General features: G+C 42.7%; 1 protein-coding gene across 1 annotated transcript; it reads right to left on the bottom strand.

The window, feature by feature from the left end:
• Nucleotides 1-417: 417 nt before the first annotated feature.
• On the bottom strand, nucleotides 418-6,019 carry LOC142391652 (tubulin alpha chain-like). The gene is made up of 4 exons (XM_075477578.1): nucleotides 5,894-6,019; nucleotides 3,280-3,502; nucleotides 1,836-1,984; nucleotides 418-1,617 (listed from the first exon to the last, which is right to left on the bottom strand). Exons 1-4 carry the CDS (start codon nucleotides 5,894-5,896, stop codon nucleotides 643-645), a joined length of 1,350 nt encoding a protein of 449 aa, XP_075333693.1. The 5' UTR covers nucleotides 5,897-6,019; the 3' UTR covers nucleotides 418-642.
• Between the last annotated feature and the right edge of the window lie 8,530 nt (nucleotides 6,020-14,549).

Here is a 14,549-nt window from a genome sequence, read left to right as displayed (position 1 = left end):
TTCTTTGGGCTTGTTTATGAGATTCACATGACCACAGATGACCATAAAAGCCTGCGATATGACATTGTCTATCCAGAGGCAGTAACTTTCTACTTTTCTGCAGTTGCAATTAAATTCAGTTATACAACCTTAGGGCTTCCACATGGGTTTAAATTTTCATATTGCAAAATTAAAAAAATATATATATATATATATATATAAAAAGTAAAAAACGCAGTCCAGTCAAATGCTGGACTGTGTAAATCAGCATTTATCATTTTTAATTGACTGCTGGATGAAATCTATTAAAAATTACAGATGTAATTGATGAAAAATAACCCTAATTGATGAAAAATAACCCATTAGAGGATCATTAGACAGAGTTATGAATGAAAGCTGTAACCGGTGACAAAGAAAGAGTTTCAGTGACGATTCAGATGGGTGCTGTAGGTGTAAACAGCTTTATTAGAAAAGAAGACTGACACACGCTCTCACTCTAGAGTCATTTTTCAATAAAACCAAACACCACGAGACAGAGCTCAGAGAAACTGCCACACTGAGGTGTTTATTAGTAGTCTACATACCACTCATTAAACTGCACATCACTCAGAAGGCCTCTGGAGGAGACTTGCATCAATGACGTGATTTCTCCACGTCCAGTTTTTAATATTCCTCTCCCTCTTCATCCTCGTCGAAGGAGTCGAGGCCAACCTCCTCGTAATCCTTTTCCAGAGCAGCCATGTCTTCTCTGGCCTCTGAGAACTCCCCCTCCTCCATTCCTTCGCCAACATACCAGTGGACAAACGCCCTCTTGGCGTACATCAGGTCGAACTTGTGGTCAAGTCGAGCCCAGGCCTCGGCGATGGCGGTGGTGTTGCTCAGCATGCACACGGCCCTCTGCACCTTGGCCAGGTCTCCTCCAGGAACCACTGTAGGAGGCTGGTAGTTGATGCCCACCTTGAAGCCAGTGGGACACCAGTCCACAAATTGGATGCTGCGCTTTGTTTTGATGTTGCCGATGGCCACGTTGACGTCTTTGGGAACTACATCACCACGATACAGGAGGCAGCAGGCCATGTACTTACCATGACGAGGGTCACATTTCACCATCTGATTGGCTGGCTCAAAGCAGGAGTTAGTTATTTCTGCTACAGTAAGCTGCTCATGATACGCCTTCTCTGCTGAGATAACTGGGGCATAGGTGGCCAGAGGGAAGTGGATACGGGGGTAAGGTACCAGATTGGTCTGGAACTCTGTCAGGTCTACATTCAATGCTCCATCAAATCGCAAGGAGGCAGTGATGGAGGAGACGATCTGACTGATCAGGCGATTCAGGTTGGTGTAAGATGGACGCTCAATGTCCAAGTTTCTGCGGCAGATGTCGTAGATGGCCTCATTGTCCACCATGAAGGCGCAGTCGGAGTGCTCCAGGGTGGTGTGCGTGGTCAGGATGGAGTTGTAGGGCTCCACCACAGCTGTGGACACCTGAGGAGCTGGGTAAATGGCAAACTCCAGCTTGGACTTCTTGCCGAAGTCCACTGAAAGGCGCTCCATAAGCAGAGAGGTGAAGCCAGAGCCTGTTCCACCTCCAAAGGAGTGGAAGACCAGGAAACCTTGAAGCCCCGTGCACTGGTCAGACTGGACAAGAAATATACAATTTACAATTCAAGACTGCTGCCAGAACAAAAAAAAAAAAAAAAAAAAAAAACTTTCTAAGCCTGATTGATAGTAAGAGTTTAAAAGAAGAATTACAGGAGATATTCCAGTTACCCCACACTCTAAATCAACAACTTGTTAAACGACTTTCTTTGAGTCTTAGTTCTCTGTAGGCAGACTCTTCTCGTAGCTCATCTTACCAGTTTGCGGATCCTGTCGAGAACATGGTCGATGTGCTCCTTTCCGACGGTGTAGTGGCCTCTGGCGTAGTTGTTGGCAGCGTCCTCCTTTCCGGAGATGAGCTGCTCAGGGTGGAAAAGCTGGCGGTAGGTTCCGCTTCGGACCTCATCTGAAGGACCAAGATGGGTTCACAGTAAGTTAACAGTTCATGGGAACCCATTTCCCTGTAAAAAGTGAATGCTTTTCAAAAGTAGGGAGCAAAATCTTCAAAGTCCTCTAGAAGGTAATGCGAGCAAAGCCGGTTAGAATTGTGAGGAAGTTTACATGATGCCGATAGGTAAATCTGAGGAGACCGACTCTGTAAAACTTTCTCACAGCAGAAACTTTTAACTTACCAACTATATGTTCACAACTCTGGTTCATCTGTGTTGTGCAATGTCTTGGCAGTAGAATACAAAGAAATTGCCTTCAGCCACCAGAGGTTGCTTGAAAAGAACTCGCAATCACTCGAACTGAGCTCTGGTGACACATGGTGACATCCGATTGGTTAATTTAAACCACAGTTGGTCGAGTGACAGATAAACTTGGTAGAGAATATAAACCCAACTAACGGATAAAAGCTTTAATTCAAGATGCATTCAATGTTACGGCACAAATCGTTTTGGCAGTACTTGTTAACGTAGGTCATCAGCTGGCTTAACTTTTACAGCTTTATCGACTTTATGTCTACAGTCTCTGTTGAATCCTTTAAAATTTAAATACAGCTCAAACCGACAGCTAATTTTTTTTGCCCACCAGAGAGCAGCAGATTTAATTTGTAGTCAACTTTGTTTAGCTCTGCGTTTGGTTTCCATGAGCACCTGCAGGAAATTTCTGCCTCTTAAACTGATAAACGCTCCATTACACTCAATAGTTAGCTTGCTAATCTACAGTTTAGTGCTTAGAAGGCAGCCCAATATATATTTTTTAAATAAAGGATGCTTTCGTGGGCAGTTGTTTAACCTTTCAAAATGTCAGAATTTTCAGGTCAATATGTAACAACTACAATTCTTAAAACCCTACAACGTTTTTGATAGTCGGGCCGACTGATTTTCCATCATTTTTGGCCAGTTTGGACTGCAATGAGAACACATTAAAAAAAAGGAAATAAAAAAAAAAAAAAAAAAAAAGGGTGAGGAAGTAGCTCCTTGGGAACTTCGTGAAAGGTGCCACAGACTTTTAGAAGAAATCCAGCTTTTGATTTGGCATAAAAACAACGTAATGCCCCTTTAAGCATGGAGTCTGTTTAACTCAGTAAGTCCATCATTAAAACAGCTCCCCTCCTTCACCTGCTGTTGACTTGGGCCTTTTGCTCCTAAACACACCACATCACTGGTGGAAATGTTGTAGACTAAACTGCGAAACTAACGGAGAGTCTCTCTCTTTCCCCCCCGTCTCGCTGCAAAACTTGAAGAAACTCCTCACCAATGACAGTGGGCTCCAGGTCCACAAAGATGGCTCTGGGGACGTACTTCCCGTTGCCAGTTTCACTGAAAAAAGTGGTGAAGGAGTCATCATAGCCTCCAGAGGGCTTGCTCGTGGGCATGCAGCCGTCAGGCTGAATGCCGTGCTCCAGGCAGTACAGCTCCCAGCATGTGTTGCCCATCTGCACACCCGCCTGACCCACATGGATGGAAATACACTCGCGCTGTGAAAGTAAAGGAAAAGATATTAAACACACTGAATCCAGTACAACTTATAGGCATTTTAAGAGACTAAAGTCATCAATTACTCCATGAAACACATCAAAATGACAAATCATTCACTGCTCACAGTACAGATTTGGCGCACAGTATTCAAACCAAACTGCCAACACTCAGAAAACTAAGTGGATTCAACGTCTGCACCACAAACGGGTTTCTTTCCCTTCGAACAGCCATCCTTGCAAGAAGGATGTGACGCATCAAATCAGGCATCGCCATCTAAAAATGAGCCAGCAGTTGATCATCACAAAACCCATCGGAGCTCCTGCAGGGGCCAAAGTGCTCCCACACCCTGCTCAAGTATTTCTAACTGGTTGTAAAGACGTGGGTGGGTGGGTGGGGTTGGCGGCATGCACGATGAGGACAGAAACAAGTTTGTTTTTAATCATGAAGGGAAAGTTTGGCTGGAGGGATTTTATTGGGTCCAGTGTCGCCTGTGGTGTTTATGCAGAAGGAGATAAGAGAGAGCAGGAAGCAGATTTTTTTTTTTTTTTTTTTTTTTTAAACACGAGCTGCTGTCAGAAGGACCTAATCATTTCCGCTGCTCTGTTTGGTGCCCACAGCAGTTCCTCCATCGGGGCGGAAAATACGAGAACCGACGCGTCATGTTCCCAGTCAAAATACCCTTCATACCTGCTGCACGAAACAAAACCGTGTTATATTTATAAACCCAATGTTTAGGAGGCGACTTGGAGGGAAAACAGACCGCCATCTGGTTGCCGGCCGTGGCCTCTGACCTCATTTCACGCAAGCCAACTGAATATTGATGTTGTGAAATTCTTCAGACATCAGCCTCACTTTGAGTCAGACCTGTTGCGTTTCTTTCCATTTTGAAATCATTATAAAACAACACACAAACTTATTTAAAGGCTCGCGATAATGACAGAAGAGGTGTGTCAGAGACCCGGGGGGGGGGGGGGGGCTGCCAAATATGGTGATCACAGGCCAGCTATTTTGAGTGAGGCGTCACTTACTCAACCCAGAGCTTTACTTTTACCCCACTAACCGGTTTGGACTCCAGGAATGCGGCTGAAGCCGCAGCATGTTCGACAGAGCTCTTCCCTGCAGAATACAACAAAGTTCAACACGAGTCTTGTTCTGAGGCGGGAAGGTTTGTCACACTCACTGGGCTGCATGTGAGGAACGTGGGTGTGGCGGCCAGTTTGGATGTTGCAACATGCCACACCGACTCAGCCTGTGAGAGTTATGCTTCCGGGCACACAGGAGAAGGGCGGGGAGGAGCACCGAGTGATCATCCGCTTCCTGTGTCTGAGTTAAACGAGGTCAGGTTTTGACGTTGGGCTCGCAACGCTGGAGAGCCGACACAGTGGAGCATTGTGCGAAAAGTCACTGTAAACAACTAGGAGTTGAGTGGAAGATGGAAAATCTGCGGGGATGTTTTTCCAAAGTTTGCTGCCACACAAGAAGCCTAAAGTGACGAGCTGGAGCAGTAAAACCTAACCTTACTACCACAAGAGGCTAAATACAAGTCGATCAAAGAGTGCCGTTTAAGCTGGAAAACTATTTTGTCTTGTGGTTGAAGCCACAAAAGAAAAAAAGAAAGAAAAAAAAACTCCCCCTCCCGGTCTTTTTGAACCATGTGAGCGAGCCTGCAAATATTACGACACATAAGTCAGGAGAGGAAGGCCCTGAAATCTGCGTTTCTTTTAGAAAAAAAAAGAAAAAAAACTGTTCAATTCAGCGTCCTGGACGAGCTGCTGTGTATTAAAAAAAAAAAAAAATTAGAATTAAAAAAAAAAAAAAAAAAAAAAAAAATAGACGCTTCTGGAAGCCACATCAGCATTCCCGCGAATAAGGAGGGTTCAGCAGTTGTCATATGGAAACAGTTAACCTATCCTGGAAGCGTGTTTTCCACTGTTCAAACAAGCTGAATGCTTTCCGTGGCGGTCAGAAGCAGCTCGAGGCCCCAACAGCAGACGCAACAGACTGCAAGCTAAAGCACATAGCTAAAGCACGCCACGCAGCTAAATCACACAGCTAAAACAAGCTGCTAAAATACACAGCTAAATCACGCGGCTAAATCACACAGCTAAAGCACGCAGCTAAAACATGCAGCTAAATCACACAGCTAAAACATGCAGCTAAATCACACAGCTAAATCACACAGCTAAAGCACGCAGCTAAATCACACAGCTAAAGCGCGCAGCTAAATCACACAGCTAAAACTGCGAACCAAGCGTGAAAGCAGGAAGCTGAGACACATTTCAGACTTTCGGCGTGTTAAAAACGCCGCCAATTGAGCTTAACTTGGGTGTCAGCTCAGGGGCGACGGCAGAAAACTACTCAGCAAACGCCAAACACACGCGAATACTCACCATTCTGATGCTTTTGATTGTCCTTCGTGAAGAGGGGGAAAAGAAGTTGAAACCTGGTAGTACTCACAGTGCACCTATAATGAGATCTCTGTGAGTGAAGTGCGGACACAGTGTGACGCACACAGTCTTATAGCTACAACCGGGGAGGGGGCGGGGGAGGGGGCGGGGGCAGGGAGGCGGAGACTGTGGCAGCTGCGTTCAAATGTGTTCTCTTTCCTCTCTGGGGGAAACGAGATTTCCTGCATTCAAAGGGAAATGACCAGCTTCCCGCCCCCAGCACGGAGACTGCGGCCGTTTCTCAATATGCGTACTCGTGTACTTCTGAAACGTCATCACCGAAGAACCAAGTTCCAATTCAAAGTACGCATCCAGACAAGTACGCTCCACATTCCCGGATGTGTGCTTGCTCCGCCCATTTTATCGAGTTTGCTTCTGTGGTGACTTGTGTAGACTTCAGACCATCGACATAATATATGTAGACATCTATGCGTCCGACTTGTGCGGACGTTCTGAGTTTAGAACGTCCGCACAAGTCGGCCATCTTACCACAGGCAAGCTGCCTGGCATATAGTTAATAGTTACATATAGTTTATAGATTTTTATATATATTCTATATATAGTTACATAAAGTTTATAGATAGTTACATATAGTTTATAGATAGTATACTTTTTATATAGTTAATTCAATTAAATTTGATTTGTACAGCACCAATATTAACAACACAATTGTCTCGCAGCACTTTACAGACAGTACGAGGAGCACCCATGAGCAACAGGGGCAAGGAAAAACTCCAAAAAAGGTGGTTTAGTTAGAAAGAAACCTTGGGCAGATCCGGCGGCTCATGAACTCGACTCAACTTCCTAGGGTTATTCGTCGAAAGTACAGTCTGTAGCTTCCAAGTAATAGACCATAGTTTGCCAATGGATTTTGAGGTTCAATAAAGTTTTGGAAATAGGACAGGCAAGTCCAGGTATTCATACATGCAGTTAAAACATTGTTAATGCTTGAAAGTAGAGTAAAGAAAGAAGAAGAAAAGCAGGAGGATGAGGGAGAGGGAGAGAGAGAGAGAGAGAGAGAGAGAGAGAGGGGTTGGTTGTACAACTCATCACATGGGGGGGTAATAATTCATGTCACTACTGTGCAATATCTTATCTATTTATAGTCAGACTATGTGCATACAATGTGTAATTAACACAAGTGTAGTGCAATATGGGCAATAACTCAACCACAGTGCTATAACTTATTTTATTTAACTCTCTTTACCTTGTATATCTTGTATAGCCTATATATTTTTTTACAATTTGTTTTAGATTATTCTTTATTAATTATATTTTAATTATATATTATATTAATTATTCTATATTATACTGTATTTTAGATTTATAGAGATCCTATGTGTGTGTTTGGAGCTACTGGGGACTTGAATTTCTCTAAGGGAGTCACCCTAAGGGATAAATAAAGTTGAGTCATGGGGCAAATAAATGTAAAATATTTACGTTTTTATTTTAAAAAATAAATATGGACTTCGTCTGTAGTGTGATAATTAGCTTACTACTTTGATGTTTATAATAACCTAAACGTTTGAGAATTTAAGTTATGTCTTGAATGTTTCACCATCAACACAATGTTGTCGGCGAGAGAGCTGCCTGTGGTAAGATGGCGGCCATCTGCGGACGTTCGACTCCGTTGACCAGCAACGCGGACGAGACATCTAGCCATTCTATACATATCTATGCGTAGAAGCCTCATGGCGTGCTGGAACGTAACAGCGTCGCCGCCATATTGGCTGGGTCTCCTCACTTTGGCTAGCACCAGATCGCGTGGGATTACCTTTCACAAGTAAGATTGAACAATAACTGTGGTTATTTTACCATATATAATATTATGTCATCCTAACTAACGTTAGGTGCAACGTTAGGTGCAACGTTAGGTGCAACGTTATTACAGCAGGGACTGGTACTCTCTCTCATTGTCTCTTGCTGTTTTTTGTTTCTTCTTCATATTTTGAAGGTTTCCCAGTGATTCAGGCTTCAGGAGGCAATGGGAACTTGCTATAAGACGGGAGGGTTTTGTTGCAATGAGCCGTCAAAGCTCTGTAGTGAGCACTTCGAGACTGATGATTTTGACAGGACGGGTGAGATTGTCAGGCTTAGGTGCTGTTTACACATACCCGGGTATTTTGATAAACGAAGACCTTTCCCTTCGTTTGTGACTTTCGTTTATACACAAACAGAGTTTTTTCCTCTGAAAACGAGGCATAAAAAAAACTCCGGCAAAAGTGGAGATTTTTTAAAAACTCCGTTTAGCGTTTGTGTATAAACTGGTTGAAAGAGACAAAAACGGAGTTTTGGGCAATTGAGAATGAGGAGTTGTCGTCATAGTACAGAGCCCCGCCCCTATCCGCCATGTTGGGAGGACGCTAGCGTGAAAACGCCTTTCTCTCCGTTCGTTTACAGTGTATGCGTGTGTTTTTAAATCAGTAAGTTTAAACAGTCCGGAATTGCAAGAACATGCCTGGAAATCACTGCTGTGTGAAGAACTGTACAGTACCTCACATAATACGTTTGGGAAACATAGGAACAACGAAATACATTCTTTCGAAGTTCTTCCTGTCAGCGGTTCTCTATTAGGCTTCTGATTGGCTTGTGTGGAATTCTCATTGTTCTAACACTGCCACCGTCAGGCTTGGCGTAATTTAACAGCTCTTGATAGCGTTTTTATGCTGATCAATGTAGACGTGTTTTTTTTTTAAAAACGGGGCTGTGTGCACCTAGTTAGTTTTTGCAAACGAAGGTTAGAAAATATGCGTTTATCAAAATACCCGGGTATGTGTAAACAGCACCTTAGAGATGATGCTTGTGTCATTTGTGGTGTCTGTATTTCACAAAGTAAGGCTGCACCACATCGCAAAATTAACTACCCTGAAGTTACAGAGTGCCAGCATACGCGAGAAGCTGTGCAAAACAGTTCTTTTTCAAGGGTTTTAACTCCCCAGCCCAGTTGCAAGCCTAACAGGGTAGTATAACGCTGGAATGACCTGGAATTAAAACGCTTATATTTATAGGCCTTTAAAAAATGTACTGAGCTGGTACAGTATATATGTGCAATATTATATTAGATAGATAGATAGATAGATAGATAGATAGATAGATAGATAGATAGATAGATAGATAGATAGATAGATACTTTATTGATCCCGAAGAAAATTCAAGCATCCAGTAGCAGACATAATAAAGCAATACAAATGTTTATACAATTATAAACACTTTGAAAACAATCTAAGAATTTAAAAAACAGTTTAAAAATATAAAATGACCAGTGAAGTAAGACGAAAGTGAAATATAAAGTGATCAGTGAAATTCAGAAGCGCCATCACTGAGAGAGTTACATATACTGCTTCAATAAATGAGTAATAAGTCATGTAGATGAATAATGAATAAAGTATTTTTCTTTTCTATTCTATTTTATTCAATGTTTACTTCCATCATATTTATAATTCCACCATTTTTAGAACTGTATATATCTTTTTCTAATATATTTATAACTGTTTTTAATTTATTCAACACTTTTTTTTTATTCACGACACTTTATTTTCCTCATTGTTGTTGTTTTGTCTGTTGTTCTTGAGTGCCAACAAAATTTTGCTGTAGGAATGCTGTACAAATAAAAAAATCCTTGAATCCTATATGGGAGCTTGTATGTATATGTGTTACAGAAGGGTTGTGTGTGTGTGTGTGTGTGTGTGTGTGTGTGTGTGAGAGAGAGAGAGAGAAATAAATTCAAATGAACAATCAAACTTGTCTCTTTATTAAAATATAAAATTTATATTTAAATTAATTTATACATTTATCAATATGCCATAGCCTACCATATGTCTTTGTTAAAGAGCATAATACAAAGTCTTTCAGCATGAAAGCATGTATTTTTAATACATGTGACAGCGTGCTGTATCATAACTAAATCTCTGTCGTTTGTAACAAAGCAAACCGTGTGAAATAAATATTCGGGGAGTTATGATCATTGTAGTTGGGGATATACACCGTCCTCAGTCAAAATAAATGCAATGTGGGGGCATTGGAGACCCAGCCAAGATGGCGGCCGCGCTGATAAGTCAGCTCCAATTGGCAGCGTCAGTCAATTAGGCGTCTACGTATATTATGTCTATGTCAGACAGCTTGCTATCCCAGAAAGCAGTGCGGCACGAGCGATGATGACGCTTCCGTTCCAAATGCACAGAAGTCCGTACTTCTGACAAGTCCATACTTGCAACCACACGAGTACGGACTTGCGTACTTGGGTATTGAGAAACGGCTGTCAGTATCTTTCGGAATAGAAATAAACGGCAAAAACTATCATTCCTATGTTCAGTAAGGGCTCCTGTTTAGATGTATTACATAACACACCTTTAACGATTCAGAGCAGCTGAACAACACCTCTTATTGCAACGTAAACTATATTGTGCAATTTTCTGAAGAAACAGCGGTGGGATTGCTAAAACTTCCTGTCCCTTGTCTCTTTGCAAACTACTGAAAAGGTTTAAACCGAATTCTTTAAAAGCGCGTGTCAACAAAATTCACTAAGGGATCGAGTTAGCATTGGTGGAGGCTGTTTTAGTGTTTGTAGAAGCTATATATTTAAAAATATATATATATATTTTTGGCCAACACCAAACTCTGTTTAGTATGGAAGCCCGTTTCCGCCACTTAAAGGAGAATTCCGGCATTTTTACAAACATATCCCATCTGTTGGAGACCAAGGAAAGTTTGCCAAAGTGAAAAACGCGAGAAATTTTCATGCCCGCTGCGCAAAGTTGTCCGATTGCGCTGATTTCCATGAAAGCGGGCTCTATCGGGCAAGCTTTTAACCTTTCCTGAGGCTCTTAACGTGTATCAAAATACTTTTTACCAAATTGGCCATGGTGTCAGTAGCAATACAATTCAACCCAGGGGCTAACCATACCATAACCTGATGAGGGTGCGCAAATTTGACCACATCACCCCCATCCTCAAATCTCTCCACTGGCTCCCTGTCCCACTCAGGATTGAATACAAGGTCTCCCTCCTCACCCACCAGTGCATTCACGGACATGCCCCCCAATACCTCAAAGAACTCCTCACCCCCCACCCCCCCACACGCACCCGTCGATCCGCAGCTTCGCACACCCTCAAAGCTCCCAGAACCAAGCTCCGCACTATGGGTGACCGGGCCTTTTGTTCTGCAGCTCCAAGGCTGTGGAACGCCCTCCCAGACCATCTGAGGGCCCCACAGACCACTGATGCTTTTAAACGTAGCCTAAAAACCCATTTTTTTAGGAAAGCTTTCTATTAATTTTATTGCACTTTTTAACATTTATTAACTTGTGCCCCTCTTTTCTTTTAAGCTTGCACTGTAGCACTTTGAGATTGTTTTAATGTAAAGTGCTTTATAAATAAAATTCATCATTATTATTATTATTTTTATTATTATTATTATTAGCTAGCACAGACATTATACATTTTGAGATTTCAAAAACAGCGTACTTACCTTTCTCAGCTTCCGTGTTCTACAGGCGTGCGCTCAAATTAATCGATCGCGATTAATTTGGAACGGGAACGGGGCCGTTTTTTTCCACATTCGCACATACAGGAACTCGGGACCATCGCCCTCAGTTCCTATAACCATTTTAGCTCCTTCTCCGAGGCTGGGTCTGTTCTGCGTTCTATAGGAACACATCTGACGGAGGTGTTTGATGGTCGGTAGCTACGCCCCTTGTCATGTTGTCACGGCTGAAATGTTTACTCATACGACACGGACACAACCTGCGCAGTCAGGTTGTAAAAAAAGCATCCGATGAGCTTTCAAAGAAGGCCAAGTCAGTCAGATCAGTTGTACTTTTATGCTAATACATCTATTTTTCAAGCATATTCTATGGTGTGGCCTATGTTTTGTGTTACAAGTGTCACAACTTTCCCCAGCATGTACGTTGTAACAAAGGAACACCATGTATTTGACTTTAAAACACAAGCTCTGTGATATTTGTGCAGGGTCTTAAATAGATGTAATTTGTTGTGAACAAATGTGGGTGTTTTGGATAAAAGTTTGTGAATTATAGTTGAAAAAAAGTCGGTGAGTAGCAGGAGGTGAAGCAAAAATGAATTAACTATATGGGAGTATAGTAAGAAAAAGTAGGGTGATTCACTGGGATGTTTGGTATCCCAGAAGGAAATTGTGGCCTAGAATAAATGAAAAGAGTAAGAGTAAAATAACCTTTCACACTTCTTTGTGCCTATGTGTTTTAGTAAATGTAACTCATGTCCTGTGTTTTTCTGTTTAAAAACACTAGATGGAGCCCTCATCATTTTAGATCTTTTGTCCCACTCTTTCCAATGCCTCTGGTGAAAATTCCAGATTTGTTCAACCGGTGTCAGATTATTTTTTTAAAGAAAACTAGCTGTACTGATATGTACACAGAGAACCATCTATCCCCTCAAATTAAGGGGTTAGGGTTCCAACCCCTAATCGGGTTGGAATCTACGATGTTTCATGTTCCTTTTATTCCTCTAAATTACTGAATTGGATTTGTTAACATCCGTCCATTCCTGCATTTCAGGCCTGCAACACAGCCAAAAGAACTTTTACCACCTTGTAATGCCAGCATTCCTTCACGTAACACTTGAAAGATGCTGAGAGCTTCAGGTGATATTTTGTCAAACTCGCAACAGCACAGGGTTGTCATTCATCTTCTTTCAAAAATGATCCCCACGCTCTCTGTAGGAAACGGATCAGGGCCGGAGGCAGGTCAGTCGGGTACCCGTACCCTCTTTTTCCTCAGCTGTATCTTTGTAATCTTTGCAGAATGTGATTTTGAATCGTGTTGTTGAAATCTTGGTGAACTTTTTGGCATTAACGCTGCCATCACAGACGTGTAAATGAGCTGTTCCAAGGCCACCGATACAACCCCATCTCATCAGAGCCTGGCTCTTGGACTTGTTGCAGATTAGACTGAATTCGTCTTTGGTCTGGAGTACATGGCGTCCACTTCTCCATCCATCCATCCATCCATCCATCATCTTCCGCTGGTCCGGGGATCGGGTCGCGGGGGCAGCAGCTTGAGCAAAGAGACCCAGACGTCCCTGTCCCCGGCCACTTCCTCCAGCTCTTCTGGGGGGACCCCGAGGCGTTCCCAGGCCAGCCGAGAAACATAGTCTCTCCAACGTGTCCTGGGTCTTCCCCGGGGCCTCCTCCCAGTGGGACGGGCCCGGAACACCTCACCGGGGAGGCGTCCAGGAGGCATTCTCACCAGATGCCCGAGCCACCTCATCTGACTCCTCTCGATGCGGAGGAGCAGCGGTTCTACTCCGAGCCCCTCCCAGATGACCGAGCTTCTCACCCTATCTCTAAGGGAGAGCCCAGACACCCTGCGGAGGAAACTCATTTCGGCCGCTTGTATTCACGATCTCGTTCTTTCGGTCACTACCCAAAGCTTGTGACCATAGGTGAGGGTAGGAACATAGATTGACCGGTAAATCGAGAGCTTTGCCTTCTGGCTCAGCTCCTTCTTCACCACGACGGGCCGGTGCAGAGCCAGCATCACTGCAGACGCCGCACCAATCCGTCTGTCAATCTCCTGTTCCATTCGTCCATCACTTGTGAACAAGACCCCGAGATACTTGAACTCCTCCACTTGGGGAAGGATCTCGTTCCCGACTCCGAGAGAGCATTCCACCCTTTTCCGGCTGAGGGCGTCCACTTCTTTAGAAAAAAAAAAGAAAAAAAGATCTTGAATACTGGATGGCTGACCACAATTCACGCTTCTACTGTGTGACGGTCCATCCCAGATGCCTCTGAGTTTAAAGGTGAACATAGGGTTTGTTAAGTTTGCCACAATGTTCACTTGCCATTGTGAATATATTGGGTGTTGATGAATGGCTCCAGATGCCGTCTGAGGGATCAGAAATAAAGCTTTTGTCTTATGCTCTTGAACTTAATGCAAAGAATTTCTCCAGACTGCTCAGTTTAATAATATTCTACACAGTAGAAGCAGAGATACTTTTCAATCTTTTATGAAGGAACATTGTTTTCAAAGAGTTCAATCAAGTTCTAACACATTTGTTGTCAAACTGGATATCTTCTGCCCATCTTTGGTCCTTTAAGAATCAGCCTTTCATAGATAATGCTTTTGTACAAAACCACAATCATAGTCTTTAATTGAAACCACTTTTTAGACATCTTTCTTCTTTTTTTTCCTCTCACCTCACTAGCAGGCCTAATTTGACCCCGTCCTGATTTTTTTGGGAGAATGTGTTTCAGGCCTGAAATGCACAAATTGATGTACATTCAAAAATTAAAAAATAAAGTTGACGAGACGACACAAACGTTGGGTTTACGACGCCTGTGAGGAAATAAAAGCATAAGTAGAGGTAAAAATAAAAAAAATCGCAGGGTCTTTTCAGTACCATTCCAACTTTTTATGAATTGGTGGCGTTAGACTCAGAGTTTGGGTTTTGCTCAGTTCCATATTTGGCCCATCGGTCAATACTTGCCAATTTTTACTGCACATTTTTAATGTCATCATCCGATAGCTCAGAGGTTTATTTCAAAAGGAATTTCTTTAGCAGACTGACACATGACTCTGAACTTTATAGAGCAGTGCTTACTTACCAGATTATGTTCAAA

This window comes from Odontesthes bonariensis, chromosome 11 (assembly GCF_027942865.1).
Source record: "Odontesthes bonariensis isolate fOdoBon6 chromosome 11, fOdoBon6.hap1, whole genome shotgun sequence".
Taxonomy (NCBI): Eukaryota; Metazoa; Chordata; class Actinopteri; order Atheriniformes; family Atherinopsidae; genus Odontesthes; species Odontesthes bonariensis.
The sequence above is the reverse complement of the archived record's forward strand: the minus strand, read 5'-3'. Positions and strand labels throughout refer to the sequence as shown.

Coding starts and splice junctions, on each gene's coding strand:
- LOC142391652 (XM_075477578.1), bottom strand. Junction 1,985..3,279: donor CCTGGAGCCCACTGTCATTG/GTGAGGAGTTTC, acceptor TTGGTCCTTCAG/ATGAGGTCCGAAGCGGAACC. Junction 1,618..1,835: donor TCGACAGGATCCGCAAACTG/GTAAGATGAGCT, acceptor TTTCTTGTCCAG/TCTGACCAGTGCACGGGGCT.